The following is a 15,486-nucleotide window of genomic DNA, read 5'->3' as shown; positions in this document are numbered from 1 at the left end:
CTGTCTTGTTATTCTTAACCAGATCTGGCAGGAGAATGATTTTCCTGATTTTTGGCACCATATTATTGTCCTTCCTTTTTCTAAGCCTGAGAAGGATCCCAAGGTTCCTTCAAACTACTATCCAAGAGACAAGCTGTCTTTGTAAGATCTTTGAGAGGAGGATGGTCAATTCTCATCTTGTTTGATTCCTCAAATCAAACAACCTCCTCTCACCCACCCAGTGTGAGTTCTGACAACAGCACTACACTGTGGACCATCTGATTCCCTGACTGACATTAAGTTCAAACCTTTCTCAAGTGACAACATCTTGTTTCTGTATTTTTTTTTCTTGAAAAAGCTTGTGATCCTGCATGGAATCCTGAGAGATCTCCACTCATACAGGTTGCGTGCCCATTTTTATTAAACATTTTTTTAATGAACTGGCAATTTTAAGTCCATGTAGGTTCAACATTTTCACATTCTTTCCTAGAGGAATTTGCAGTCTCTCAGAGTTGTGTCTTGAGTGTCACACCTTTCATTATAAAAATTAATGCCATCAGTGGACAACTCCCCCTTACAGTTGCAAATGGTTTTGATGTCAACAACTTCCACATCTTGTGTCAGTTATCGAGCATAAAGGTTTATTGAGCAACAACTACAGACTATCCTTAATCATTTACTTAAGTGGACCACAGCAAACAGTTTTTTCTTTTCTTGCTCTAAAACTGTTTACATGCACTTCTGCCAACAGAGTGTTCACCCTGATCCCAAGCTCCATCTTGGAGAAGTTGTGCTTCCTGTGGTCCCCAAGGCAAAGTTCTTGGGGCTTATATTTGACTGTAAGCTGACTTTCATTCAATTCATCAAGTAGCTATGCATCAAGTGTACATTGAACATCCTCTGTGGCCTCTCTTTTACCTTTTAGGAAGAGGATCAATGTTTTATATACCTATAGGGCTAAAGATCTATTGTGCCCTCATTAAATCAAAACTGGACAAATAGGTCTTTAGTCTATGTCTCTGCCAAGACCTCAGCCTTGAAAATGTTGAACCCTGTTCACCATCAGGGGCTTTCCTCACTTCTCCAGTCCAGAGTTTGTACACTGAGTCTTATGAACTTCCTCTATATCTCTGCTGTTTGCAATCAGCTTTACTGTATGCTTCAAAACTTTGATCCTTACCACAGGTGAAGTTGGAGGCCCTCCTAGTTGTGTTTCTTGATATTTTTCCCAGATGTCGGTAGGAATGGCACCAGCCTCTGTGGGAATCTACTAGCAATTCTGGTTCAGGTGTGACACTAGGCTAGCCAGTTGAATGTGTATATGGCCCTTCTCTTTGATCAGTATTGGTTTTCTATATTGTTCATGGAAAAAGGTGAACTATGTCCTCATAATTCCAAATGTTAAGTGGTCCTATTCCTGAACCCTTGGTTGAGCATGTTTTACACACAATCTCCATAATTCCAGGGGAAGTGGAATACTCCTTACCTACTTGGTTGGGAAGTGAGGATGAATGTTCATAATTCCAGACCAGATGAGTTCTGAACCTGGAGTGTTGCTTCTGGACTTCTTCAGGTGAAGGAGAAAGTTTGTTTGTGTTGGTGTTACTCACGTTCTCATAATGATTACAATGGCATGAAATGCGTCACTCTATGGCTACAGGCTGAGATCCAATGAAAAGTATATACACCTGTAACATTACAGTCGAATAGCACTAGCCACCAATCTGGAACATGGAGACTAAGACCTCTAATTCCAACTCCAGATTATAGAACTTTGCCTATCTGATTTGTGCTGGTCTATAATGATAATTATTTGTGTACTATTCCACCCTTGATACAGTAATTAAGTTCTCGATAAAAAGCATACCTGTTCCAGATGTAGTGTGATTCCCCCCACTTATGTACCACTTTTATCTTTGCACATCACTGCCCTGTGCAAATGCTTTCTGTAAGGATTATACCTGCACTGGCTCCTCTACCTTCTCAATGTTGTATAGAATTTCTATCTATAATGTCAGTAGATGGTAAATATATATTTTTGTTGTTAACATATTCCTAAACTGGAACTATATTTCCAATAATACCTGCCTCCGCTGACACTATATACGTATTGCCCTTCCTCCCTTTTAAGAGCCAGTGTAAGTCTTGAAAATTTGATTACATTATCTAAGTGAGGTGCTCATGAACAGTACTAGGATAGAAGGTGCATTGACAAGAGTGGAGCAATTTAGATATTGCCAAGAGCATTAACTTTGGGTATAAAAGACTAGAGCAAGCAAGACCAATACTTAGATAGACAGGACCAATGTCAAAGAATAGCTATGTTGTTGGTGGAGGTTAGAATTATTGGAAATGCATTTTCAGTTTAGGAAAATATTTAATATTTTTGTCATTAAAGTTAACCAAAATGTAAAATCAGAAATACTTTAGGTAAGGTAAGAAAACATGAATTAAAAAGGGAAAAATTAAATTTCTTGGGTAGTTGGGAATGCAAGTGGAATGTAAATTATGTAAGTCTGTATTTTGTTTACTGTAACTTGTGCTCAAGATTAGTGGTTGCAGTACAAAGATAAATCAAATTAAATGAAAACACACAAGCTGTTATTAACCTAAGGCTGATTAAGATAAATAGTTGTAATTTTCTGCTACAACCTGCAGTCATTGTAGAAAGAAAAAAGTTAAATTTATTTTCTACTTACATTAGTTTTTTTTTATGGTGATTATAAAGTTAGTCAAAAGAACCAAACTTATATAGTGTTGGGGCAGAGAAATCAATATTTTATTTCGAAAACATTTTTTATATTTGTTCTTAACACAAAAATAATTTTGCATGTATGCTGACTAAAGTAAATTCAAAGACAAATATTTTGAAGAAATATTTCATTTAAAATTAGTAGTTTTCATAAAAATTTACCAACTTTGACAAAGGTATGTGAAATAAATTCAGAATTATAAAATTTAAAATGGAGATTAACCTTTCAGTACAGTCTTAGCCCAGTAAGTTGACCTCATACAAACATGCCAAATAAATAAGAAAAACTTTTCTCTTAGAAACATGTTGTATTCTGTATTGTCAAATGTCTAATATTATCTCAAAATTACTCAAAAGGAATTTCTCAGTGCAGCTAGCCCTCGTGTAGTTTTGTGCAAAATTCCCAAAAAACAAACAAACAAGGAACTCCTCCATCTTCCATGTGATGTGCATTAGGAGAATGTACATAAACAAGATTTTCTTACTTTACTACATGGTACTAAACCTCACCCCACAACTTTTTAGCTGCCCTTGAAAGAGTTTATTCCCTTTATTAGTTGTATTTTGGAGATTTTCACTGTATTAGACTCCCATTCATTTTACTTTCTCTTCCTGTATGGCTTGAATATTATTTCATTCTTTCTGTCATTTCTTCCTGTCTCTTTATCAATGCTATTAGAGTGGTACATTAAACATAATATCACATGAGAGGTAGGATAGTGGAGAACACTGAATTGTGTCAACATCTAGAACCTAAAGTCATCTCATGGTTGACACCATGAGAACAAACTTGATGAATGTTAGGGGGGCAAGTGCCTGGTTGGAATTCATTCTAAATCAAATTGTAACATTTCCTGTTTCAAGTTTTTGTGATGATCTTAGTTAAAATACTAAACATTTAGTCTATAGTGTAGAGAGTTATTATGCTTTCACATTGATCTAGTGGGATTTTTTATAACTTGATTCACAACTACATTCAAATATTCTGTCATTATGTACACTGTATCTTTAACAAAGCTGGGATCATGTGTATATATGCAAAACCGGCTCATTTGGGTTCACCTGACGATGACCGAGGAAGGTCGAAACGTTGTTCGCTCTTCTAAGTAAAATATTTTCTCAACCCAAACGAGCCGTTTTTGCATATATATTTCTCTACAAGTGGGTTTTCTCGACATCATTGATGGGATCATGTGTGTTTTTTAAGTCACATGAAGTATAATTACTATGTGTACTGTAATAGTCACTTGCAGTCTCTGTGTTTAGTAATGTTCTTTTAATTTATTTTTTCCATTAGATGTGTTTATAATGTTATTATTACAATACAGTATTAGAGCAGCCTTACTCTGTAATGTGTATCAATTTAATAAATTTGACTGAACATTCAATACACAAAACATTACACTGAACATTTTTTTAGAATTATGTTTGATTCTAAAACAATCAGTAAGACTCATATTGCAATTGGTCTAGAGAATCTGTAGCCAGTGGTTGTCAACATTTTAGGCATAACAACTGAAAATGATTTATTTGTGTAATAGTACATATGATGTAAAAATATTGTGTGTGATGGAGAAAAATGGATGTTTTGGGATTCAGCATACAGGAATTACTGTAGATCTTGCAAATATTTCAAGATAATAAAACTATGTAGCCCTATGTTATTGATGAAATAACATTTTCATACTTTAAAATTTGTATTCCAAATTGTATTTGGAAAGTGTCTGTATAAAAATGCATTCTTAGATTGACATCTGCATTTTGAAACAATTGTATTCTGTTTTGTCAGTTTATAGTATTTTCATATAATAAGCTTACTTAATTGATGAAAAGAAAATATAATTTGAAAAACTTAATGTTTAAAGTTGAGAGGAGGGTATTGTTGCTAAGAGTTAACTTCAATCAATTTTCAGGTAAAATAAAGTGGATATGACAATGTTTGTTGAATAATTTCTTTAAAGTAATATTTTTATGATATAGGTAGAGTTGATGGTAGATCGAACATCCAAAAGTCTCACAGATCGTCGTAATGAAGAAACAAAGGCTCAAAAGCAGAGCTACAGCTGTACCAAAGAAAATGAACGATTGAAAGAACAAAACTTTGAAAGTAGATTTAGTAAAGGAAAACTGAAAAGTAACAGTATACAAGTAATACAACTTGTAATTTAGTAAAGATTGTAGTCAGAAAAGATATTTTACATTTGCATTTAAAAAATTTATCACTTATTGTAATAATGTAGTCTTTTATTGCAGGGCAATGTATCTGTAGAGAAATAGTACTTCAGACAGTGTGATGTGTTATGACAATTATTTGAACATTACAGGCATTTATTCACCAAAATTTTCAAATATTTATTGTGATTCAGAGCAGAAGAAATTAATGTAGTTAGTTTTATTCATGTAATACCAGTATTATGTAATTTTGAAGCGTATACAAAACAGTTTGTTATAAAAGTTATTGATTCGTGATGATGAGAAACCCACTTGAAGTAAAAATGCATCTCAAGATAATTGGTATGGTAATAAGTTTTAATACCATACCAACCATCTTAAGATACATTATTGTTTGATTCATTTGGTGATTAATATCTAATGATTATTTAGTTTTTATAACAAAGGTATTAAAGTTAATTATTTTAAAGGCAATAGTTATAACAAATATCTTTATGAAAATCAGTAAGAGATGTATATTATGTGCATGGTTTAATTGTAGTATTATTGATGTTATTTTTCTTGAAATATTTTACTTTTCTCATTACATAAGTATTGTTACATCATAACATCTCTATTTGTTTAAAGTTATAGACTTTAGTTGTGCTAGGTTTACATATGTGACTAAGTGTGAGTCAAGAAATGGTCAGTCAGAAGATTAGAAAAGGGTTATGAAAAAAAAATGTGAATGATCAGTCATAACAGGTGTTTTCTCTTGTATGTATCAGAGAAATGAAAAATAATTTGTCATGTCAGTTGGGTTCTAAAGTAACTGAACCAGCTTGTGTTTACTTTTGATGTAAAACGTTACTTGAAGCTCTGGATGCAACTGTGGTTGCTAACAACAAAAAAATTAATGTTAAGTCAGAAAGAAGCTAAGTGAGTCTGCATGACTGTTAGTTTAGCAATAACAGGCAGCACCTAAAGTGAGTTTCACAGATAATAGAGATAAGAAGAAATAATTTGTCATCTTGAAGTGTGTTCTAAAATAACTGAACCTGCTTGTATGGACTTTGACGAAAAGGAGACAATTGCACCATGTAACAAAATTTTTACTTTTTCTTGTTCCTGGGAAGAAAGTGTTATTTCCCAATTGCTTATGCGTAAAGTAAATGGAAAAGACCTATTTTTCTCTTCAAACTTTGCTTTTGTGACCTGGGAGCGTATAACGAAAACATGATGGGAGACTATATTTGGGGGCTGATATGTGAAAGTGACTTGAATTACAGTTGCAAATCTCGAAAAATTACTCACTTCTAAACATTTTTGTTATTTTTGTATAACCTTAATATAAATACATATAAATCTTGATTCAAATGTTTTATTCAGACCTTATGTAAATGAAAATGTGCAAATTTGCCCATTTTTACATAGAAAATATGTTAATTTATAAATTTCATTATCCAGGTCACAGGCACAAAGTTTGAAGGGAATAATAGCTATTTTCTGTATTTTTACAACATAAGCAATTAAGAAATAACACATACTATCCAGGAACAAAATTTATTACATAGTGTTATTTGAAGCTCGGGATAGAACTGTGGTAACTCACAGCAACATTAGTGAATTATTCATCAATGCTATTGTAATATTAAAATAAAAGTAGACAAAAATAATTCATCTTGTCAATTAGATTCTGATGTATTTGAAGCAACCTGTGTGGACTTTTGACAATGAAGAGAATTATTTAGAGTTTAGATATTAACTGTGATTTCATAGTTGACTTGTTTTGAATATATTATTTTAAAAGAAGTGGATTGTGTGCTGTCTGTTTATTGTCAAAATTTATTGTCAAAATTTATTGTCATTGTCATATACACCTACTGTAGAAGAATTGCAGCCCACATATTTAAAACCCTGACATCTCTGGTGGGCACAGCACAGATAACTCATTGTGTAGCTTTTTGCTTAACAGCAAACAGAAAACAACTGTTTAAGATTTTTACAACTAATATTCTGTTCCAGCTTTCAATTTTTCTACGTCTGTGAGCAGTCTTGATGGTAAACAGTGTATTTATTGATTTGTTTCATAATTTGTGTAGAATTTTTCTCCTTATCCCAAAGTATAGATTTGTTTGCTAAGAAACAACCTTTCTTTGATAATATAATTAATTACCGATTTCTTGTTTCACATGTGATTTTTTATTTTTCTCCTTTTCTCTTAGTGACATTATTATTAGTTTTTTATTGCTACCATTTTATGATATCACACTGTAAGTCTGAATAGTTAATGACCAATGAAGCATAGCTTTGTAAATAACTATAACCAATTTTTTAACATTTGGATGGAACAGATTATGAACTATGTTTAAATCAACATGAAAAGAAAAAAGTTATCTGAGCAGTAGTAATTAATAGTTTCTTTAGATATTGACTAGCAGAGCTCTTGCTAGAGTAAATAAGACCTAATCTGAAACATTTTAAATGTGAAAAAGAGGCAACTAAAAAAGGATTGACTTAAAGGAACAAAATCAAAATTGTCAGTGAAACTGACAGCTACACTTATAACATTAATAAGAATTCTATAGTAAATATTCATTCATTAGTTGGCCAGGCCACTTTATTTATTCATCTTGGGGCATGATTGTGGGTAAAACCTTTAGTTAAAGCTGATGGTTGAAGATTACATATTGGGCTGAGTAAGTAAAGACTGTTATAAAATTTTTAACTTGTCTGGAATCTTTTTAAGCACGGTACAAATATGGCTGTGCTTGAAATTGTATGAAAACTTGTTATAAAGCATTTAGAACAGCATAGGGAAATTACTGGATGATTATTAAAGTTGTAGGTTGATTGAAACTCATAAGTTATCATACTGAATATTATGTTTAGCATTTTATAGCAGTTTTATCTGTAAGAGTAGATAGATGTTACTGAAGTAAGAAAGCAATCTATCTTGTGGACGTGTTGCAAGTTACTGACTCAATCCTATCCTAATTGATAGTCATCACTTTTGTTGACTTGCATTGAAAAGTTTAATTTTTATGAGCTTATGTTAATAAATTTGGTATCAAATTAACGTAATTCATATTTTTGCATTATATATTATTTAATTTTTTAATTTAAAAGTAAATGTTGAACACAAGCAACAATTTATATGTTTCATGGTATATTGATTGGAGCACTGGTTCAAATTACAGGTTTGTGATGTACAAAGTCTGTAGCTTTACATGAATTAGGAACTCAAATTGGCAATATTAAGAAAGCAGAATACAAAATAAGAACCTCCTATTTTTTTGTGTGCTTATATATTTCTCAAGTTTCAAAATATCCACAATATCACTGCCTTCCACTTTCCATCTTTGGAAACATTTTCGGATGAACACTTCTGTGTTATGTGAATAATGCTCAGAATGCCACACTAGTGATTTTGTCAGCTGTTTTGAAATATGATTTCAATTCATTGTTTTGATCCAAGATTTCAAGCTGGTAAGATGAGTCTTTAGTTGGCTTGAATATTTTTATGTTTTTAGAGCAAAATACAGTTTAGTTATTAATATTGATAAAATTATAGTGGAATTCTATAGTACTAGTGCAGTAATTTATGATTTTTGGCAAGCAGCAAATGAGTACATAATTTATAACTAGAAATAACAGTTTACTATACTTCACACATTGTTCTACATTTTAAGAAAAACAACTTTAAGAACTTATTTGTAAATATATATACATACAAACATACATATATAATGTATTATAAATGAAATGTGGTTATATTCTACACTAAAAACCAGCCAAGGCAGGTTACTTTCTAAAGGTCAGTTTTATGTTCTTGGTGTGTTAACATGAGTGTACATGCCTAATATTAGTGCAACTTTTGTAATTTTAGCCAGACTTGAGTGGAAGGTCAGTATAATAAATATATATAAATGTATAATGTTATGTTTAAGATATTCAGACCAAACATTTGTGTTTTTGTATTATAATTTGTAGTCATTTTAGAATGAAAAAAACAATTTATATTTATTTCCTAATTTTTAATGGTGTTATAAAGTTGTTCAAATTGATAGACTCCATATTTTTATGGTAGAGAAAATAACAGACAAAATATAAAGTTATACCAGAACCTATCATTTGAAATGTTTTTGCAGGTTGTAGAGATTAAGCAGATGTCTGAGATTTTTGAGACAAAGAATTTTTAAATCATAACATCAAAATCGCTTTGCACTGACTAGTAACAAAACATAACATATTTACACAAAAATATATTTTGTAAAAATACCTCATTATAAAATTAATTTTTATATACAGAAGACTTGCAATCTTTTCTAAAAGTTGCACATACTGCAGCAAAAGTTATAGTACAAATACTTAACTTAGGTATATTATACCAAAACTATTATGAAAGGGTTAAATAGTACAATCATATTTCCTTACCTGTGGGTAAGGAGAAAAAATGGCTGCTAAACAAGTACTGTTAACAATGTCACAAGAATGTACAGTTGTACAGTATGTTTTATGTTTCTGTTGATCACATGAAAGCTTTAGTACTGGCTTCAAAATTATTTCAAAACTCTTTCAAGGCAAATAGAGATTAAGAACTGATCCAGTAATGCATGTGACTAAGTCACTGTATGATTAAAAACGTGGCTAGAGAGGGTGTAAACAAAACCAAAATAACCGAGAAAATGAGCTGTAATATGTCAGTTTTTGTTTGCAGTTTGTATAAACCAAGAATTTTTTCATCTAAGAAATTTTAGTTATATTATTATATATTCATGTAGTTGGAAAATAAACAAAAGAAAGCAGAGGAGGCCATGATAAAAGCTGATCTAGAATATTATACTAGTTGTGTGAAGGCAGAGAGGGTGAGACAAGAATGGGAATCAGCTGTTTATCGAGCCAGCTCTCAATTTCAACAGCTGGAAGAAGAGAGACTTGCACACATGCAGGACATAGTGCAAAAGTATGCAAATCACATCAGTGTTCTGGGACCCAAGATGATTCAGGTAATTTGTAGAAATAATTTTGAAGTTTTAACATTAGAACCTAGTATTTTACATAACTAAGAGTGTAGCTCCTTACCACTTAAACTCTGTTTTTAAATGGACTTGTTTAGAAACAAAGTAGTAGTTTTTTGCATCTTTTTTTATTCTATAGACTTTATTCTTTCTCAAACAAAAACTTCATCACTGAGAAGCCACTTTAAGTATGTAAAATGTATTTTAAAAATCCATTTTTTATTTTGTAAGTTTCATTACTTCAGCTGTTTAGTTATTTTAAATGACATATCTTCCATCTATGTCCTTATTTGGAAGTGCAACACCAAAATACTTTATTTCTATAACTTTCTCCTAACTGAGGGAAATCACTAACATATTGTGATTCCCCCACCCACATTTTACAGTTTAATTGGATCATTAGAGATTGAAAAAAAATGTTTGTGAAACTAAAAATTGTTTCTCCTCTCTCCCATTATATTTTAAAACTTACAATTATTAAGTACTTATTTATGTCAAGCAACCTTAAAGTGCAAACTACATTAGTTCCAGTAATGCACTTGTAAGTTATTTATTATCCTTTCTACCATTTAATTACAAAGTGAGATAATAAAAGATTTCTAAAAATGCACACAAACAACACACTATACTTGTGGAAGAAAAATGTAAAAGAAACATTAATGCTTGCAGTCCTAACTTTATAACATCTCTCAGGATAACTAAAATGGCATAGGTTATAAATGTTCACTTAGATAGAAATATTATGCTACTAAAGAGGTCTATCACCACAAATAGACTATAATTTAATGAGACAAAAGTAGCATAAGGGGAGGTAGAGGGTGCTATCAGCTAGCTGCCATCTCTTTAGCTGAATTTCTCAAAATCAGAGATGTATAGGTGCAGATAGTCCATGTGTAGCTTTGTGCAAAATTGTAAAATAAACATATATAGTGTATTTTTGGCTTTAGCTGTCCTTCCTTTCATGGTAAATACATAGTAAGGAGAATGCGAAGAATGAAAAATGATCTTGTATAAAAAACCTTGCTTTGTCTAAAGGCTGGTAGATTAGATCACTTGATTATGTGCTTGGGCATTACCTACCAGCTAACATGCTTAGACTGTTTTAATGCTAGAATTCATAGTTTGTCACAAAAACATGGTCCTCACTTTGGCACTGTTGATGCTTTGTAAAAATAACAGTCAAATCCAACTATTTAGTCATACAACAGCAATTCAAATTTTGGCAGTAGATGTTTGACTAGCTTGTATGTCAGTTCAAAGTTAGGGATGGTATGGACAGGTAGTGCTGTATGTAGTTCTTTTTTTACAGAAATCCTGAAACCAACATATTGTAGGAAAACCAGTATTAAGACTAAGGCAGATTACATGAAAATGTTTTTGTTAAGTAACAGTGAATGCATATACTTAACATGTTTGAATTTGTAGAAGAAATAATGTTTTTAATTGTTATATTTTTTTGTATTATTATTATAAACATAATATTTTATGCAAAATATTTTGTAAAACATCAAATATTTAACTGATTAAAATAAGTGTAGCTTGTTGTTTGACCATCTCAAATTACATGAGTGGATGTGAAACTAGTGTCTAATTAAAGTTTATCAAGTTTCCATGACATAGATTCATTATATTTGCCTTTTTTTTTCTTTTTTTGCAACTGAATGTTTGATTTCAGTCATTGTTCTTCACAGATCTGTGATAAGTTAAATGAAGCAGTGTCAAAAATTGATGTTGAAGGAGATATACAAGTTGCCATCAAATCCAAGGGAACTGGTCCCAATTCACCTGAACAATTTCTTCCTAATTTTTATGTATGTATCTTTAGTGTGAAGATCACCTCTATCCTTTTCTAATGTGAATGTTATACCTAAAAAATACTGTTAATTCTGATGGTATGTAACTTTTGAATCTCTATTCTAATCTTTATAAATAATAAAATAACTACATTCATTTAACAATACTCATTGCAAGGTTGAAGTTTAGGTTTGCTTGTGAGTACATTGCTCTGACTGGAAGTCACTATAAATTGATTTTTTTAATGTTAATAACTGTTTGAATACTAAATACAAAATAAATGTTTTAATATATGCATATATAAGAACTGTGTATAGCTTCGAAATGTAGCTTTCAAGTTAATTTATTAAGAATTTGTTTATATGAAGGTTTTAATCAACAGATACATTTAAGATTGCTGTGTAATGTACAAAATAACCTTGAATTCACAGCTTGTACTAATTACTAAACTATGATTCTCCAGTATCTTTCTACAGCTTTTGCAATGAACATTAAAAACCTGGAGTAGTTTTCAATTTCTCTTACATGTACATTAAATAACTCTTAAAGTTAATACTTTATTTAATATTATTAGTTAACTTCTTCAAATATTAAATAAATACTTGAAAGAGTTAAGGTACCAGTTGCAGTTTAGAGGTATCTGTCTTATCATTCAATTAAAATATTAAATATGTTAAGAAAAACAAAGTCAATGTTTCATGTAATAATTTTCTTCATATTAAGTTTGCATATAATCAGTATTTGATTTAATTAAAGAGTTTAATACCAGATTTTGTGATTACTGCAGTGCTACTGTTTATTTATTTTCTCTTCATTTCTTGTGGCACTTGTTATGTAGTTGTTTGCCTTAAGCATCTTATTTTCGTTGATATAAGAAATCATTTGTGGAAATAAAACAGAAAGCAACAATATGTGTTGGGTTTTGTTCTTTATAAAATCTTTTAGCTATCATAATTTTTCAATTTTTTAATTACTCTGCAACAAATTTCAAAGTTTCATGTTATATATTGTCTTCAAGGTCAGATGTATGTGTTTTTTTTCTGAGCTGGAAATTTCAATTTAAGTATTTGTTTTAACATACAAATTTCCAGTCAAAATTGCCTTTGCTGGTAAATTGTTTAGCTTGTTCTTTAGCTTTTAAAAATATGGGTTTTGAACACCTTGATTTGAGCACATTGTTGTCTACATATAACTTTAATTTGGTGAATGTGATAACTTTGTCTTTGAACTTTTCAGTGTTCCTGCAGATTTTGTTTGATGCACATTCTAATTAATTGTATTTTGGCATATTCTGTATGACTTTTAAGGTTTTCAGAAATCTTCCACTAAAACATAGGATGTTTCTCTATCCTCAGAACATAAGTTCTCCTGTCATGTTTGAGAAACAGGCCAAATTTTTTAGAAACTAGATTTTGTAATATTAACTTGTGTGTGCATCTATACAACTTTGTGAAGCAGAAATAAAAACAGCTATTGAAACCATCTACCTCTGACTATGTCTGGTTATACTTGTCAACAGCATGGGATTGGCCACAATTCCAATCAATTAGAATAACAGTAGTCTGTGTCTTGCTGTTGTGTAACAAAATGTTTTAAGGACATGTACTGTACGAGATGTTATGGTGACATATTGTTATCTGATGTAATGTGTTATCAGACACACAAAATCTGTTTCAACACCTCTACATCTTGAACTTCAACCACACAAAAAAACAGCTTTGTATGTTTCAGATATAGTTTAAGTTAGAATAATATGTTGCACTTTTAAAAAAAAAAATTACTATTTGAATTTATTATGATTGTCATTTAAAACATTTTTAATCTTAAAGTTTTTGTTTTATTTCTAGGCAGAAAATATTCAAAATTTCATGAATAGAGATAGAAGAAAGGAGTCTTTGGAGAAATTCAAATCAATGTTGAGCCGTGACATAGAGATGGAAAGAAAAGGAAAAGAAGGTAAAGTCCAGTTTCAAAATTCTGTCATGCCAGTAGATGATTGTTTTTTATCAATGCATATTAATAAAATATATATATCAAATATACATTTATATTTATTCTGATTTATAAGATGAGGTAAGAAAGGAATGTTTTTATTTTGTAATTAATGTACACTAAAAACTTAATGTATAAAAGCAGAGAATGTAGAGAGGAAGACTGTTAGGTAAAATAAAATGACATTTTGATTAATTAGTTTTTATGATTTTTTTTTCATTTCATGATTTTCATTAATTTACTCTAATAGGAGTGGAAAATCTAGAAAAAGCATTCATCGGGAATCCAAATTTTGGTAATTTTGATGCACAACAAGAAGTAGGACAGAAACTTTACAATGTAAGCAGTGCATATGTAAATATAGATCTTATCTTAAATGTGTTTTTTTTTAAGCTAGCTTGTTTAAAGTCTCTTATTTGAATCCTAAGACAGTTTAGTTATTCAGTGTGAAAAATTTGTATAAAGCTAAAAATTGATATTTTGAGTAAAAAAGAGAAGACTTTAGAAATAATTACAAACATATTTTCTCAAAATATCTTTGCATTTACAAATTCCATCATAAGCAATCAACAATATACATAAAAACATGGGAATTACAAACATGAAAAGTACATTTTGTTAACACAAAATAAGATACAGGAAACACTAAAGAAACTATATATATAAAGAACTACTTTAGTATGTTAGAAAATAAGTTATAATTTGCCCTGAGTTTTATGAGTTTTTCATCCACTATCAGTTCTCATGTTAATAATGTTTTTGTTTTTAGTCTCCACTTCAATTTCATTATTGCTAACAGTTTATTTTTTCTTTGATTTTAATGTAGAAATTTCTCAGATGTTGACTGCTATAAAATGGCCAGCTGTAACATTGATAACTTTTCTCACCTTACATCATTTTAACAACTTATTCAGATCTTTTTAAACCACATTTTGCTTAATAATGATAATCTTTACTCTTGTTCTTACCAACAGTAATTGAACAGTCACTCAGAATGTGAGTCATTTTGATTTTAGTACTCATATTTTTGTTCAGATAGATGGCATGATGCATCTCTAATCTCTACTAGGACTGAATATTTATAAATAGGTGTTTTACAAAATTTAAATTTCCTTTTTTAATTTTTCATAGGAGTAAGAATTCATATTCTGGACTATACCAGCTTTTTTTAGACTTGTATGGAAAACTTGCAGGCTTCTCACACCTTTTAAAACCTCATTTATTTTCAATTTTAAGGGTTCTTATAAACTACTTAATTTTTTGCTGAATATCCTTTTAGTTTTGTTAAAAGAATACTTTGCCTCTCTTCTTTATTTCTGTTATCAAGCAGAATCATATCCTGTTCAATGAAGTGAAGCATAAGGTACGACTGAGTCTCTTATTGGTTTACGTAGTAAGCATGTCTTGTAATAATTTTGTGGCTTAATCATTGAGTGGTTAGTATTGTTGAATTTGGCTAGAGGAAAATCAGTTCCTATTCATTTTCCATTCTAAAACTTCAGGAACTGACTTACCTTTGGAAGATAAAGAGCAGTTGTACTTTGTGAATATGTAGTTTAAACAATACAATAACTAGTGTACAAAATGTGTTCATTAAGAAAAAACAATTGATTATATTGTTTTTTGAAATGCAAAAGCATGCTAAACCTCCCAGTTAAACAGAACTTACAATTTTCAAACAGTCTTACTCCTCAAAGGGCAATATCTCGAGGTCTAGCCTTCTTAAGGGGAAAATAGTCAGGTTTCACCTCGACAATACCACTGTGTTGCCTTGCATTTCCCTTCAAAAGGACACTT

The 15,486-nt window shown here is 30.6% G+C and overlaps 1 protein-coding gene across 1 annotated transcript in view; it reads left to right on the top strand.

Moving 5' to 3' along the window:
* LOC143234190 (nostrin-like) overlaps positions 1-15,486 on the top strand; it is a 59,307-nt gene that overhangs the window by 18,333 nt on the left and 25,488 nt on the right. Inside the window, exons 6-10 of the mRNA XM_076471351.1 lie at positions 4,712-4,879; positions 9,667-9,891; positions 11,595-11,714; positions 13,545-13,653; positions 13,940-14,028. Of these exons, the coding sequence (XP_076327466.1) occupies positions 4,712-4,879; positions 9,667-9,891; positions 11,595-11,714; positions 13,545-13,653; positions 13,940-14,028 (711 nt within the window). The remainder of the gene's footprint in view (positions 1-4,711; positions 4,880-9,666; positions 9,892-11,594; positions 11,715-13,544; positions 13,654-13,939; positions 14,029-15,486) is intronic.

Source organism: Tachypleus tridentatus, chromosome 12 (assembly GCF_004210375.1).
Source record: "Tachypleus tridentatus isolate NWPU-2018 chromosome 12, ASM421037v1, whole genome shotgun sequence".
In the NCBI taxonomy this organism is placed as follows: domain Eukaryota; kingdom Metazoa; phylum Arthropoda; class Merostomata; order Xiphosura; family Limulidae; genus Tachypleus; species Tachypleus tridentatus.
Note: the sequence above shows the minus strand (reverse complement) of the source record. Positions and strands in the feature narration are given on the sequence as shown.